This window comes from Squalius cephalus, assembly GCF_949319135.1.
Source record: "Squalius cephalus genome assembly, chromosome: 7".
NCBI classification, from domain to species: Eukaryota; Metazoa; Chordata; class Actinopteri; order Cypriniformes; family Leuciscidae; genus Squalius; species Squalius cephalus.
This window is the reverse complement of record NC_137128.1, coordinates 11,924,404-11,941,266: the sequence shown is the minus strand read 5'-3', so window position 1 is coordinate 11,941,266 and position 16,863 is coordinate 11,924,404. Positions and strand designations below refer to the sequence as shown.

General features: G+C 36.1%; 2 protein-coding genes across 2 annotated transcripts; both read left to right on the top strand.

Annotated features, from left to right (window-relative positions):
* Nucleotides 1-170: 170 nt before the first annotated feature.
* On the top strand, nucleotides 171-4,084 carry znf1008 (zinc finger protein 1008; the record flags this gene model as incomplete). The annotated part of the gene is made up of 4 exons (XM_079876735.1): nucleotides 171-199; nucleotides 362-530; nucleotides 1,799-2,951; nucleotides 3,814-4,084. The coding sequence occupies exons 2-4, from the start codon at nucleotides 476-478 to the stop codon at nucleotides 4,082-4,084; spliced, it is 1,479 nt and encodes a 492-aa protein (XP_079732861.1). The 5' UTR covers nucleotides 171-199; nucleotides 362-475.
* Nucleotides 4,085-6,838: 2,754 nt separating this feature from the next.
* Nucleotides 6,839-9,973, top strand: LOC307161232 (uncharacterized protein). The gene is made up of 2 exons (XM_079875855.1): nucleotides 6,839-7,156; nucleotides 7,377-9,973. Exons 1-2 carry the CDS (start codon nucleotides 7,072-7,074, stop codon nucleotides 8,378-8,380), a joined length of 1,089 nt encoding a protein of 362 aa, XP_079731981.1. The 5' UTR covers nucleotides 6,839-7,071; the 3' UTR covers nucleotides 8,381-9,973.
* The last annotated feature ends 6,890 nt before the right edge of the window (nucleotides 9,974-16,863 follow it).

Genomic DNA, 16,863 nt, shown 5'->3' with positions numbered 1-16,863 from the left:
TTTGCAAACCGCCGTTAAAAGATATTTAGAAGAACCTCGGTCGCTTATCAGTGACGTCATCAGGGCTGCGCCAGGTCTGCTGAAAATCGGTCGAGAAGAGGTTTGTGATTTTGAGCGGAATAATATGCATGTAAGGTGGACAAATGACATTAAATGATTTATGTTTTAGAAAAGTATCCAAGAGACATTATTATTCTCGGTAATTAATTTACTAATAGATCTTATTCTCGATTTTAATATTGTAATGCTTTATTTGTTGAGTTCTTATAAACATAGAAACTTACATTGATTTTTCTTTCGGTAAAATGCCTGCTCACGTGGACCAGATTGAAATATTTCGTGGTTTATTTTCTTTCACCAGTAATAACACCAGTGATATGATCATTTTAAACGTGACGAAGACGCGAAAGTCTTGAGTTTTGACAGCTCTTCCTGACATACTGTGAGCGAGGTTGTTAAAGAGGAGAGTGAAGACATGAGTGAGACAGAAGCATGCAGAAGGAAAGATGAAGATACGGAGGAACAAAGAGGTTGGTGATCGTTCTTGATTAATCAATTATTAACATTAAAGTAACAAAGCCTCATAGAGGCAAAAATGGCATAAAAACACAACAAACCTCCATTATAGTTGGAGCTCCATTGCTGCCAATCCATAAACAAAAGTTAATCGCAAATTATTCTGGGATTAATAGCACCTAACATTAAAGTTTTTAAAATACTTTTATATTGTAATAATTTCACATTTAATCTCCAAATTAATGTAGAAACAACAAAAAGACAGTAGCCTATATTTTAAATGTTTAATGGCATCTTTTTATGAAAGAAGTATATATATAACACTGCTACTGATGGCTCTATGAAATAGATTTTTTCCTCCCTTAGGCTAATTTTAGACATTCAGCATGACCGTATCATTTTAACATTTATTAGGCTTTAAAAAAATATAACAGCTTTTAATTTTTGTGAACTTAAAACAATCTTCACATAAACTCATTATAATAAATGCCACATTTACCTGTGTGCTTCAATATATCAAGGCTTAACACTGAGGTTTTTTTCTACTGGCCCAGTCAGACTGGTTCAGATTTTTACTTGCCCTGTCAAAATGCACAAAAAGATATTGTTTTCGTAGTTTTTGACCCATGTAACCTTGTAAACGGTGCTTTAAGATTTTCAGGTAGTTAGGAAATAAACAGATAAATTGAATAAAGTTGTCAAACACTTCACAGTCTTCACTGCATAAATTATTATATTAAATACAGATTAATTATAATTAAAGCTTCACAAGTTATTCAGTCAAGAGTAGTGTGAGTGATTTTCTATTTTTCTTTTGTTCTTTGATTATCCTTTTATTACAGACAGCAGGAGTTATTAGGCTGATGTCACGTTAAGACGTGCCACGGATCTGACTCTTTACATTTATTTAAGACTTCATTTAACTAATTTAAGACTGAGCTTGCGAGGATACTCGAAGCAAACAATAATAATAATAAACAATAATTTTGTGTTTTTGTCCGTTCAAGCGCTGTCTGAAGCGGCTTTCTGTGTGTGTCTCACGGACAGGAGATTCACTGACGTGCGCCAGTACTGCACTGCGTTCTCTTCTGTGTCTTATCGCGCTTGGATCGAACTTTTACACTTTCATTTTGACAGCCCTAATATTTATAAATCATTCATCATCCTGGTCTGATGGAACACATCAAATGTCAGTCTATTTGGGCTTATTTCGTTTAGTTTTTTATCTGTCTTGTTTTATTTGTTGTACTTAAATAGTTTTTTTTCACTATGTTAATTTTAGACCCAATGGAGGTGAAAGATGAAAGTCAAGAACTGAATGGGGTGAAGAAGAAGCCTCATAAATTAAAAATTAGGGAAAAGTCTTCAAGTTGCTCAGAGACTGAAAAGAACGTTTCACAAAAAAGAACTGAAGCTAAAAGCTCTTTCGCCTGCTCTCAGTGTGGAAAGAGTTTCACACGTAAAGGACACCTTGAGGTTCACATGGTAATCCACACAGGTGAGAGACCGTACACCTGCCCTCAGTGTGCGAAGAGTTTCACATGCAAAGGAAGCCTTAAGGATCACTTTAGGATTCACACAGGTGAGAGGCCTTTCACCTGCCCTCAGTGTAGCAAGAGTTTCACTAATTCAGGAGGACTTAAGAGGCACATACGAATTCACACAGGTGAGAGGCCTTTTACCTGCCGACAATGTGGAAAGAGTTTCCCAAGTTCAGGAGAGCTTAAGAGGCACATACGGATTCACTCTAGAGAGAGGCCTTTTACCTGCCCTCAGTGCGGAAAGAGTTACAAACAAAAAGAAGTTCTTAGGGAACACGCGAAAACTCACACGGGAGAAAGGCCTTTCGCATGCATGTTGTGTGGGAAGAGTTTCACACAACAGAGCACCTTAAAAGTTCACATGAAGGTTCATTCTGGAGAGAAATTACACCAGTGCTCTGAGTGTGGCAGGAGATTCTCAGAAGCCTGCAATCTCAAAACTCACTTGCTGTCTCACACTGGAGAAAGACCGTTTAGCTGTGAGCGCTGTGATAAGAAGTTTTTTCTGGCCGTTCACTTAAAGACACACATGAGGATTCATGAAGACGAAAGACGTTATGTGTGTTCTTTTTGTGGGAAGAGTTTTCTGTGGCTGCATGGTTTTAAAGATCATCAGAAAACACACATTGGTGAGAAACCCTACGAGTGCTTGGACTGTGGGAAAACCTTTGCTAGAGCTGCAGAACTGAAAGTGCATGAAAGGATCCACACTGGAGAGAAACCTTACAAGTGTTCACACTGTGAAAAGAGTTTCACTCAGTCATCAGGCCTGAAAGTGCACGAGCGAGTGCACACTGGAGAGAAGCCGTACCTCTGCCCTTCATGTGGGAAGACTTTCAGCCGATATGGTAGTCTAGGGAAGCATTTAAAAAAGGCTTGCCCAAAGTTGAGAAAGTGAGCCAAGTTCTCCTTAAAGTTGTATAGAAATATATAAAAATATTACTATTATTTGCTCGTGGTAGCAGTTATCAACTATACTGATATCATGTGGTAAAACTTTACAATAAGGTTCTATTCTTAACATTGGTTTACTACGTTAGTTAACATGAACTAACAATGGAATTATGTTAATTTAAAAAAATTAAAAAATGGTTCAACAAGATCAACATTTACTAATACATTACTAAATTCAAAAGTTGTATCTGTCAATATTATTTAATGGACCTGAGATGACGTGAACAGTTGAATTTGCATTAAATAACGTTAACAAAGATAAATAAATACTGTAGCAAATGTATTGCTCGTTGTTAATGTTAGTTCATGCATAACGTTAACTAGACCTTATTGTTAAGTTCTGCCCAGTTTATTTATCTTTAATGAATCTTTAAAATGTAATTTTGTAAATTATAGCTCTTCAGTACTGAAAATGAAGTTTTTATTGCATCATTTGTTTTTATTGCAAAAACATGCATGCTTGAAATGTGTCAGTTTGTGCTCTTGTAGGGTACATTAATCATGTATATTTGTCACTTAATGGACTAATAAACCAGCAACTAAGATGTAGTTTTAGTGTTTCTAGCCATGTATGAAATTACCAGCTAAAGAAAGGAGCATGCAATGAGCACAATTGTACTTCAAATACTTTTTTAACATTGGCATCTTCATTTAACTTTATTGTAATACTGTAGATTCCTGCCTTGATGGAAGCATTAAATGTTGTTGTTTTATATGTAATTAACCAGTACTGGTTTTTTGCAACACTGTAAAGTGGAACCATTTAATAAATGTGCCTTTAAATTCCCCTTTACACCACCAGATGGAGTCCTCACCTCAAGCCTGAAACTGAACCGGAAGCTCGCTGTTTCCTACTATCCGATTTACTATTGTCGTATTCACAGTCATCTGTATCTTGCCTGTGTCACTCGAAGATAGAGCACTCTTTTGGATTTGTTTGTCTTGTCTGTCTTTCTTCAGTGGCTTGTGTTTATGAATGTTGCTTGCCTTCTGACTCTTGTTCTGAATGGCTCGTGTTGAAATATTTGACAGTCACTTTAATAAAAACTTTTAATTTCCGAAGGTTTCTGTAAGCTTGATCTTTTGCGAACCAAGACTAGCTTTGTAGTTGATGTGTTGATGTATGTGGGTTTCTGCTATGGTGAGTTTGGTGGCAGATATTCCCAGGATTTTAAGTGACTGTGATATTTGGGGTATTTGGGATAAGAGCATATCATGCTCCGGTTGTCATTTGAGTTCATTGGTTCACCCACTAGCTTTACATCTTTAATCCAGTGTCTGTATGTTGGAGGTGAAGAGTCTTTCCATTTACACAAAATTAGCCTCCTAGCAAGAAGTGATCAGAAAGCGATAACATCAGACTGGGATTTTGTTAGATTACCATATTGCTGTCTACATGGCTGGAGCAATAAAATGACCAACCATTTTAGAGAAGGTCTCAAAAACTATGAGTCTAGAAAGTCATTAAAGTGAAAACAGATTTGAAATTGCAATTGTAAATTTTAACCTTCCATTAATATTTTAACATTTCAACCCATTAAACCAATGGCAATAAAAATAAATAAAATAAATACCACTAATACATCTTGCCATTGCCATTTAATATTTTTATTTCATGTCAACAGAACCTCAACTAGTTTCCTATCAAACAATCGTTTCAATGAAAAGAAGAGATATAGAGGTATATGTAGAACTTTTATTATATTACAAGTGTATGAAAACACAACTTAACCTGTTTTATTATTGTATCAGTATTGTATATTTGACGTGTCTTTATTAAGATGTTTACACAGGAACACACGAGATAGATCTGCCGCTAAACACGGGCTAAACAACACTGCTAACTCGGAGATTCAGCCACCTGTTGCACAAGCATACCCTCTAGTGGTCACACTCCCAAATAACCTTACACTTCACTACACATCAACAGAACCGCAACTAGTTTCCCATCAAAAAATGGTTTTAAAGAAGGGAAAGTGAATGAAAATACAAATTAACCTGTTTTATTATTGTATCACACTATATTGAGTCCTCCAGTTCAAGCTGACATTTCAATTATTTGACGCCTCTCCTGAACATTTATATACGCTGAGAGAGTTAAATCTACCAGCTAGTCATAACAGCATGCTTCATGCTTTATTACTGTGCTAAATCTGTCTATGAATGACTGCAAACTCATTTCTGAACACAGCTCTGATCTTGTAACATGCTGTAATGAACTGGCGAACACAATCAAGCACTAAACCAGGGCCATATTGCCTTTCAGAAATACAAGGGCTGTGACCATTTTATGTGCACAATGTGGTCTCACGATGAGGCCATCTTTGCTAAAGACACGCTCTACCTGTGCAGAGGAGGCTGGTATAGACAACACTTTTACTGCCAGAGAGTGGAGCTGTGGCAATCTCTCCCTGTTTGTAGAGCAAAATGTAAATGCTGTATTTGTATCTGTGTCTCAATGTACTTATGTGTCTGAGCTTAAATGCACGCATCCTTAGCTGAGAGGCTCAGCTGCTTGTGGGCTCGATAGCGAGCGAGCTGCTCCACTGAGCAAGCTGGTCCACTTTCCTATTTTGCTCAACCATCTTGGTTCTCACAAAGATCCCAGAGAAGCTCTTTAAAAGTGATTGTCGAAGGGCTTTGGCTAATGGCCGGCAATGACTTCTTGACTCTGATATTTGGAGCAGATGAGTGTTTAAATCCAGTACAGTGGGGACCACCATACTAATACCCAGCAAGCAATTTTGCTTTTAAAAGACGTCTAATAGCCATCCAAACACAGCCCTGACGTCTAGGCTAAAACAAGGCAAAATGTGGGCTGTCATTGTAATCACTGTTGACTTTGCTTACATGATAGAAAATCATACATCTCGCAAGTTATTTTGGCAAGAACGGCATGTAACCAAATTCAAGGTTATTTTGGCTAGGAGCGGTTTACTCATAGCCGGACTATATTGCGTCTATAGTTAGCTGTTGCTTGCTGGGTGGTGACATTTTCTCACATTTGTTTTCCTTGCAATGGGTGTGTATTTGTTGTCCATTGCTTTCAAGAAATGCTGATTTTCAACAACTGATAGTGGTAAAGTTCAGCCAATGGAGAATTTGCATCATAAAGTTGCACTGCTTGTTTTGCCAATTCTGGTCTTGTAGATCCTGCTGTGCAGCTTCTGCTGGTTGAGCACTGTACTCTCTTATTCTGGGACAAAAAAATAAACATTTTAGCGATTCTTACTCATTCAAAAGGAGGAGACTTTACAGAGTGCTTGATTCTTGCATTGTCTAAAACCAAATCATTTACTGAAAGAAATATGAAGATAAAATGTCTATGGATAACTCACTTATAATAAACACTGCAATATTCCATAGCAAATAAGAGTTTGTCAGTTTTGATTTCATGACTTTAAACTGTAGTGAGCTGAATTTATGAAGCGCATTTGTTCCCTGGTGTTCTGCCTTGGCAGACCTTTATTTATTTATATATTATTATTTTTTATAAAGTATGTTGTTGTATGTGCACTTGACTATTGTTGCCCTATTGGTTTTATTGCTTCTATTGTTCTCCTCATTTGTAAGCTTTGTACATAAGCATCTGCTAAATGATTCAATGTAAATGCATTTAATATTGCAAGAGAAATGTCAATAGTGCAAACAGTACATCTGTTAGAGGATCTAAAAAAGAAGTATATATATATTTGTTAATCAATTATTCTTTGTTATTGGATGACATTTTCTTCTTCGTATAAGAAGTCTATACAAGTATGCATTTTGGCGGACCTTTATTTTTATCCTTCGCGTTGTGGTGTTGTGACGTCGTTCGCGCGTGCGTCGTACGCGGCTCGGGCTCGAGAAATGCGGAAGGAATGATTTGTGCTTTTGAACGCAAATGCATTGGTCGTATATAAAACTGCAAGGAAGTTTTGACTTGGTTTTAAGTTTGTAATGTGCTAGTAACGTGAAATTATTGTAGATTATTAAATGTAGTATGCGCAGCTCTATGTGAAGTGCTAATAGAGATTGTTTTGTGAATGGCAAGATATACACTTGGTATACTCTTGTAAAGATGGAGTTTATTAAAGATGATAGTGAAGACATGAGTGATGCAGAAGCATGCAGAATAAAAGATGAAGATGGAGAGGAACAAAGAGGTTGGTGATCATTCTTTATTCTTTCCATTCTTCTTTCATGATTAACAAATTAAGTAAGGAGAACAGAAGTTTTCATGGTCACCAAGTTTGTTTTTCAACCATGTCTAATGTCATCACCATTAAAAATAACTTTAAGCACATGAAACATCAATTAAAATAAACACTTGGTCTCTAACAGTCAGTTTAATTGATTTTTAACTATTTCATGTGTTCATTTTAGACCTGGTGGAAGGTAAAGAGCAAAGTGAAGAACAGAATGAAGTGGAGGAGAAAAAGCAGGTTCGGAAACCTAATTATTTCATAACTGGAGAAAAATCTTTGAATTGCTCCCAATCTGAAAATGATCTTTCACCAGAAAGAACAGAACTGAAAAACTGCTTCACCTGCCCACAATGTGGAAAGAGTTTCACATGTAAACGAGACCTTAGGAGGCACATAAGGATTCACACTGGAGAGAAGCCGTTCACATGCTCTCAGTGCGAAAAGTGTTTCGCAAATTCAGGAGACCTTAAGAGGCACTTGCGAATTCATTCCGGTGAGAGGCCTTTTACCTGCCCTCAGTGCGGAAAGAGTTTCACGCAGAAGGAAGGTCTTAAGGAACACACCAAAATTCACACGGGAGAGAAGCCTTTCGCATGCATGTTGTGTGGGAAGAGTTTCACACATCAAAACAGCTTGAAAAGGCACATGAAAGTTCATTCTGGAGAGAAATTACACCAGTGCTCTGAGTGTGGCAGGAGATTCTCAGAGGCCTGCAATCTCAAAACTCACTTGCTGTCTCACACTGGAGAAAGACCGTTTAGCTGTGAGCGCTGTGATAAGAAGTTTTTTTTGGCCGTTCACTTAAAGACACACATGAGGATTCATGAAGAAGAAAAGCGTTACGTGTGTTCTTTTTGTGGGAAGAGTTTTCTGTGGCTTAACGGGTTTAAAGACCATCAGAAAACACATATTGGTGAGAAACCCTACGAGTGCTTGGACTGTGGAAGTACTTTTATTAGAGCCGGTGAACTGAAAGTGCATGAACGAATCCATACTGGAGAAAAACCTTACAAGTGTTTACACTGTGAAAAGAGTTTCACAGTTTCAGGAGCCTTGAAAGTGCACGAGCGAGTGCACACTGGAGAGAAGCCGTACCTCTGCCCTTCATGTGGGAAGACTTTCAGCCGATATGGAAATCTAGGGAAACATTTAAAAAATGCTTGCCCAAAGTTGAAAAACTGAGTTCACCCTCAGGAATAAGCCTGTTATGAATAATTGAAAATGCTTTAATTGTTTCCATTTACATTTTCATCTGGCCAAAATGTGGCTCCTTTTTTTTTTTCATTGGCCAATAATTTTTCAGTTTGGCCACTAGAAGCAGGACTTTTATTTTGACATTGCTGAGAACACTAGGATCCCCCATTCTCTGTGTCTATTAGTTTTCTGTCTTTGTTTAACAGTTGTCAAATAATTTTTTCACATAATGTTGACAGTGTGGATAGGGGTGTTCAGCTTGGGCGTTTAAACAAGCATAGCCAGCCGTGAGCTATAACTTGCCTAATATGATCATCAGAAGAATTTTAGAAATGCATTCTATCCATGCATTACAACCACGACCGAAAACAAAATCAACATTTAGCAGCATTTCCCAGAGGATTTAGTGAAACAGTGATGGATGGACCTAGGCCTCAAAGGAAGACAATTTTGTACAATTTAAAGTTAAATTCATAAATCTGGTGCACTTTGAGATTATGATATTAAGAGCTCCAACCCATAATCAGTGTGCATCTTGAACAAAGTCAGTGCATTGAGACTTGTGCCTGAACTATAAATGGGACACAACCCTTAGTTGTGACATAGTGTCTCAGTCTACATTACACTACATAATACTACTAATAATATAGTATTATTCACATGACACAGTAATAGCCATATATTGTAAAACAAATGCACTGAAAAATAAATGAAACGTTCATAATTAGTTTTGCCTTAATTGCTAAATGCAAGAGATAAACCCGTGAGCTTTTATTTTGACGTAAACTGCAGTCGAGCTTTTATTTTAGCGGAAAACAACTTTACAAATCATTATCATTAGAAATCTAGTGAAATGCTGTAATCGTCAACAATATACTCAGCACATGCACAGATAGAGTTCACTGGATTCATTCACTGTGAACTAGGGCTGGAACGATTCCTCGATTAAAGTCGAGTTCTCAATTTGAAACAATCCTCGATTGCAATGTTCCCATGTCGAGTATCCGGTAAAATACCGGAAGTGGCGCCTTCCAAGGACGAGAATCCATGAACTGCATTATTACACTGTTTAATAAGGCTACGCAATATATATATAAAAGCATTTACAATCATAATATAGCTTAGTGCTATTGTGAAATCACAAAGGCTGCGATTCATTTAAGTAAATTAATGCGCAGTTGTTTTTTTTGTTTTTTTTTCACAGAGAAGCACAACGCTTTAATTATTTACATGCGTGCAGATTACATGTTAAAATGACCTCAGCTCCGTTCACAGTTAACGCTGCTCCACACGAACTCTGTCTCTGCATGTGCTGTTTGTTTAGGTTTCCAATAACGTGCGTTTGTGAATGCAAAAAGTCGGACGCAGTTTGTGTTTGATAGTTGCTCTGTTATCACTGTTATGTGCGTGGAGCATTATACTCGGGTTTCTCAAACTCCCATCTCTGCATGCTGTGAGTTTGGTTTGCTTATAACGTTAATCTGGGAACGCAGTGTGCGCCATTTCACAAGATTTGTAACGCAACTCATTTGTAAATCTATGCCAACACAGGAGAATACATAAAATGTTTTTAAATATGCGAATTGTTGTTCATCGCCATTTCAAAATGTTCTTTAAGACCCTGTGAACTGAAAGTTGTAACCAACTTTACTTTAGTGTTGTGACGTATTTCCAAGTGAAACAGAATATTGAAGTGAGGCCAGGGTTTTATTGTAGCGCGCCTCCTCTCCATCCCTCACTCATGGGGGGTTATGTGGCTGCATAATGACAATTTTCAGCTGAGATTTGGAGCCAAATTAGAGAGGTGTAAAAATGATTTTAGAAAGATGGCAGAATCATTATATTATTTTTACACAGAGATTGGTAGGTCTATTAGTTAAATCTGTTTACTTTAGCAATCTTGGTCTCATTATATGCCAACGATGACAGTTCAAAAATGGCAAAAAAGCACTTCTTGTGTTTTTTGCTTCAAGTTAGGATGCTTGTAACCCAAGAATTGTTAAAGATACATTTCTAGTTTCAACATTATTTGTTCTTCAGATATTCCTCTTTTAAAGAAAAAAATTATCAGCTGTATGCAAAGTGACCCACAGTTTTTGGCAATTTACCAATTTACTCATGGAGCCGCATTAAGATCTCCATAACTCTGGGATTGAACCATCGAGGGCCTTTAAAATTAAGTTAACAAAAGGAAAGTTTGTTAAGAACCAGAATCTAAAAGGATATTCAGATATCTTTAATACTTCTTGAGTTACAGGCATGCAAACTTGAGGTAAAAAACACAAGAAGTGCATATAATGAGACAAAGATTGCTGAAGTAAACAGATTTAACTAACAGACCTACCAATCTCGGTGTAAAAATAAAATATGGATTCTGCCATCTTTCTAAAATCATTTTTACACCTCTCTAATTTGGCTCCAAATCTTAGGTGAAATTGTCATTTTGACCCCTCTCTACAAAATGGTGGATTACTCAGTAAATATACATCTGTGACATTTAATAATTTGGCTTTCTTCATTATTTATGTCTTTCTACAGAAAAAAATATTAACAAAATCTAAAATTTGAGCCGGGGAAGTTTCAGAATTTGGTTGATTTGACATGGAATGACCCTTTAGATTTTAGTCAGGATTATTGCGCTCCTATTCTATTGCGCTCCGCCTGTTTGGTGCTCATTTACTGATGTCTGTGAAGGTCAGCGGAGAATCGCTTGGCTTGCATAAGGCTTGTCCACTCCTGACAGCAAAAAGTAAATATTTGCATGGCCTTCTAACATTTACAGATGGAGAATATACTTTTGAAATGTAAGTTATGCACTGAAGAAAACACATCTCAAACACAGTAAACAGCACATGTCGAGGCAAGCTGCTTTAAACACATCAACTATGTCTTACGAGTTATTTTTAAGCCCTTAAAGGGATACTTCACCCAAAAATGGAAATGGATAACTTTAATGATGTCTTTCCCATCGTTTTGGACCTTGAATGTGTAAATTGCGTTGCTCCCATGGAGGGACAGAAAGCTCTCAGATTTCCTTAAAACGATCTTCATTTGTGTTCTGAAGATGAATGAAGGTCTTGCGGGTTTGGAACGACATCAGGGTGAGTGATTAATGACAGAAATTTCATTTTTGGGTGAACTAACCCTTTAATATAAAGCACATTTCATGTTTAGGATAAATTGGATTATGTAGTTTCCCTGCAGAAGCTCATTTTGTGTCCTCCGCTATTTTTCGCTCATAATATCAAACTACTGTATATCCATATAAACATAAGCTATTGCCTCATCCTGTATTGTTTATAAATATTGATATATTGTACAAACTTGATATTCCACCAAGCCCTACTTCAGAGGCAGCATAGCGGTTAAATGATCAACAACAAAATAGAGATAGCTTTGGTGATAATTAAGCTAACATTTCATTACTACAAAAGTAATTTCTCACTAGAAATGACATCAAAAGTGGAAAAAGTTGGTCAAAGCGTACATTTACACATTTTTCAACTGTAAGAGATCTGAACGCACAGGATTGTGGGATATCATAGGCAGTGAAAGATACATCTAAGCTGCCTTCAAAAATCAATCAGATGAAGGTATCTCAGTAAACAGGATTACTTGATCGGTGGATTCGCTACGTACCTTGTTGCCCCCTCCATATGCTGTTCAATTGACAAAAGTAAGTGCCCACCAAGGCCAACAGACCAAAAGAAGTGTGAACTGGCCTTTAGTCTCGAGTAGATGCTCTTCTGAATGTAATGCATGATGAAATTTGTTTTATAATTTCAGTCGGTTGAGGTTATTGTAATCAAAATAACTTCCCCTCCCCCTTGCAGTGACATCTCTTTTACTTTCTAATGATGTTTACTGGCACAAGGGCAGGACAACCTGTCACTCAATCCAATCAATTTGCATAAAAAAACAAGTCCCGCCCTACATTTTTCTTGTTCCAGAGGTCGTTTCACTCGGATATACAGTACCAGTCAAAAGTTACTACGTTACGTTGGAAACATTACTATTTTTAATGTTTTTGAAAGAAGTCTCTTATGCTCATCAAGCCTGCAGTTAAAAAAAAAAAAAACAGTAATATTATGAAATATTATTACAATTTAAAATAATGGTTCTCTTTTTTAATATACTTTAAAATGTAATTTATTTTTGTGATGCAAAGCTGAATTTTCATCAGCAAGTACTCCAGTCTTTGGTGTCTTATGATCCTTCAGAAATCATTCTAATATGATGATTTATGATCAATGTTGGAAACAGTTGTGCTGCTTAATATTTTTTTTATAACCTGAGATACTTTTTTCAGGATTATTTGATGAATAAAAAGTAAAAAACTGTATTTATTTAGAATAGAAATCTTTTGTAACAATATACACTATACCGTTCAAAAGTTTGGGAACAATAACTATTTTTTTTAAAAGAAATTAGTACTTTAATTCAAGAAGGATGCGTTAAATTGATAAAAGGTGATGGTAACGATTTATATTGTTAGAAATGTTTTTATTTTGAATAAATGCTGTTTTTATGAATAAATGCTGTTAACGTTTTACTCATCAATGAATCCTGAAAAAAGTATTCCAAAAAAATATATTAAACAGCACAACTGTTTCCATCATTGATAATAACTGAGTATCAAATCATCATATTAGAATGATTTCTGAAGGATCATAAGACACCAAAGACTGGAGTACTTGCTGATGAAAATTCAGCTTTGCATCACAAAAATAAATTACATTTTAAAATATATTAAAAAAGAGAACCATTATTTTAAATTGTAATAATATTTCATAATATTACTGTTTTTTTGTTTGTTTTTTTTTTTAACTGCAGGCTTGATGAGCATAAGAGACTTCTTTCAAAAACATTAAAAATAGTGATGTTTCCAAACTTTTGACTGGTACTGTATATCATAACAGGGAAGAAAAGACTAAAACAACTTCTGTTTCATGGCAACTTAAAATAAAAAAGATGGCACTTTTGATTCATGAAGATCTAGTGAGCTTTTATTTTCAGCAGTTCAAAGGAGCTAAACATGAGTGATGTTGAGTAGAGCTTGTTATTAAAGTCCCCTTGTGGTGAAAATCAAGCTTTCAATGTTGTTTATATGTCTATGTGGTGTTTTTAAATATGCTTTAAGACTTCATAAGTCAACATCATTGCTGAGTATTTTCTCCTTAAAACTGAACCAAAGACAGTCTCAAAAACACGGTTAGAAATCGCTGGTTTCTGACATCACAAACTAGCCTGTAACCAATCAGATCAACGTGTGATCGTCAACCAGTGGACCTCTGAGCTGAGTGAGTGAGTGGAGGCGGGGCTCATTTACATATTCATAGAACCGCACATACTAAATTAGTCAAGGGTGTAGAGTTACATTCAAGCTATTTTATGGCACAAGGACATATTTTTCAAGGAAAAGGCGTTTAAATATGTCATTTTGGTGATCAAAGATGAGTTTTAAGGGAATAAAATGATTGACTACAGGGGAACTTTAAGTTCAAATGTCATTAATGCTCAAATGCTGCCTGGGTTTTTGCTTTTAGCTTATCCGATTGCTATGGGGTTAGAATAATTTATTTTCCCAAATAAATAGACAATACATGTACAACCATTCACAGAAATTAAGCACATTCATAAATCATCAAATTAGAGATCCACAAATATATATAGGAGTTTTACGAAAGTTAACTGAATTCACAAATGAATAAAATGAGATTGAAAATTGCCAACGTGTTTGTCACAAAGACAACTCTGCCTGGATTCATTTGCATGCATAGATTTGTGGATTTAAGAAAATTTCTATCCAAGACAGGCCTAAAAATACACAAATCAGTTAAGATTTGCCATTGACCATGCCCAAACAACAGGTGTCTTGTTTGGATTTGGCTGCAGTGATATGCAGTTAACCACATACCTCGAAAATGTTCACAGAACTCTTGTGAAACCACTTACTATAGTCAGTCAATTGGCCTGTGCATTTTATTGACATGCTAAAAGTGCTAAAAAGGAGCATTTAGATTCTGAGGAAACAAAAGTATTCCATTTAAAAATCGAAATATATGCTGCTTCATACAGAGGATTTTGACAGATGTTTGTGACCAAAATACTGTCAAATAAATTACTTATGAGCCCGTGGAAAAAAGTTTGCATACAGTGCTGTGGACTCTTTAATTTTAAAAGGTTTAATTGAATCCTTTTTTTATTTTCTCACCATCATTTCATTAATTTCTGACTGACTTTTGGCTGTGAAACACAAAATGAGAATTTTTGAAGAATTTTCGAAACAAAGAGAGGAAATGAGGACTGGAGCTGTAAAACTCAAAAAGCTCCATAAAAGTGGTCCATGACTTGTGCTTGATATTCTCGGTCAATGATAGGTTAGGATAGCTCTGTGTGAGGAACAGAACAATATTTAAGTAATCAATTATTCACTATAAATCTTAAAATCTACCCTAGCTCTTCTTAGTCAAGTCACATTTATTTATATAATGCTTTTTACAATACAGATTGTTTCAAAGCAGCTTTACAGAGATAATAGGAAAATAATGCAAAAAAAGTTTGTTTCCAAAAGAAAATAGCGTCACAGTCCAGCATTCAGTAAGTTCAGTGATGTTTCATTTTGTTGTAAAAAAGTTATTAATTTAGTTCATTTATATATATATAGCCGGCCTGGAGAAAACCGTGATGTCATCGTCCAGCTCAGTTCAGTTCTCATATAATGGTGTCAATGCAGGCAGATCAATATTATTGTTTAATATTAAATTAAATGTTAAATTTAATGTCCCCAACTAAGCAAGCCAAAAGCCAATGGCAAGTACTGCGGAGCTAAACCATTTAGTGCTTTGTAAGTAATCAGGCAACATTTTCAAATGTATACGTTTAGTGGCTAGCCAATCAGATAACTCATATAAGAGCTATGAGTTACTACTACTTGGCTGAACCATCCTGAAATAAGACTATTTTAATGCTATTTGAGCATAAGTTATTTAGAAATGTTGAGGTTGGCAAGCAGTTTTTGAGTTCTTCTTCGTATTTAATTATACAAAAATGATGAGCATCTTGAACATCGTGAACAGTAAGACGTCACAAACAGCAGATTTTACCTTTTAAATCACAATCTGACAAATATTCGACATACCATGTAATATCCTAAATATAAGCCTGAATGGCCATCAGTGATGTGACAGCACTGGCCTCAGCTTCACTGCACTGTACTGGGGTTTTGTGAGTGGGTAATGCAAGTGGATAATAAACACCAAGCAATGCTGAAAAAAAGACATATTTGTATTTATTTTGGATGTTGTAACTTGAATTCCACGCCATGCCTTTGTTTTTGTATTTAGTTTATGTTGAATAAACCGCTCTTGGGTTTGTCAATCTCGCCAGTGGAATTATTACATTCATAAACTATGGGAATAATTTTAGAATACATAATTAAATTGTTTAATTAAATATGATTACATAATGCTTAGCTCCATAGAGCTCCTCATATCCATAATTAATAATGCTTGATCGAAGAACTCAGTTGTAGGGATGATCTTTAAAGGTCGATATAAAATATTAGCCTTAAATTGTCCAATTCTGTGTAAATTCAGAGCAAATTTTTTTTAACTGTTACACACACAACCCCAAGTTTGAATATGTTATGATTTTAATGCTAAGGGACCGTTCGGTATTTATGGAAGGGGCCACCGGAGGAAAATAGGGGAGGGTCATGTCTTTTTATTCTTTGTTGAGGGGAGGGTCATCCAACTTTTTTTAGTCTAGGGGGAGGGTCACCCAACTTTTATATTCATTAAAACAGCAACATTTCAAAGTGGCTTGTTTGGTGCTATTTTTTTCCATTTAGCTCCATGTTGATCTCGCGTTATCAGCCCCCCTTCGATATCAGATGGGTCTGAGTCTGACTCAACAAAAATCCAGTTTGGCGCTGTTTGACTGTGCGCGCGCACTTCAGTTCGCGCTTAGAAAAAGTGCATCATGTCAGAACAGAATGCCAAAGAAATGTTTACCCGGCAAAGCTTTAAAGCACGAGCAAATAATGAACTTTTGTTAAGTGCACAGTGTCCTGTGAGTGTAACTCTACCGCTGCATTAACATGTGATGTGAACGTACGTCGAGTTTAACAGTATTGGGACTGAGGCGCCAGAACTGCTGATAGAATGTGCGCTGTAGGGCAAAACTGCATATTTTAGTTTCCATTCTTATTTTGTTTCCACGATGTGTAAGATGTAGGGCTACCACCAGCCGCGGCGCTACCATTGGGCCCGGGTGGGCATTTAGGTCCGGGCCCACCCATTTTCTATAGCCTATGGTTTTGTACGATCTATTTGCGATGATCGATCCAAATTCTAAACAAACAGTTTACATGCTTCGTCCTTGATTCATTATTCATTATTCATTAAGATAATAATTAATAAATGCACGCATAATTATCAGTGAACTTGATAAATGTTGCAGATATGTTT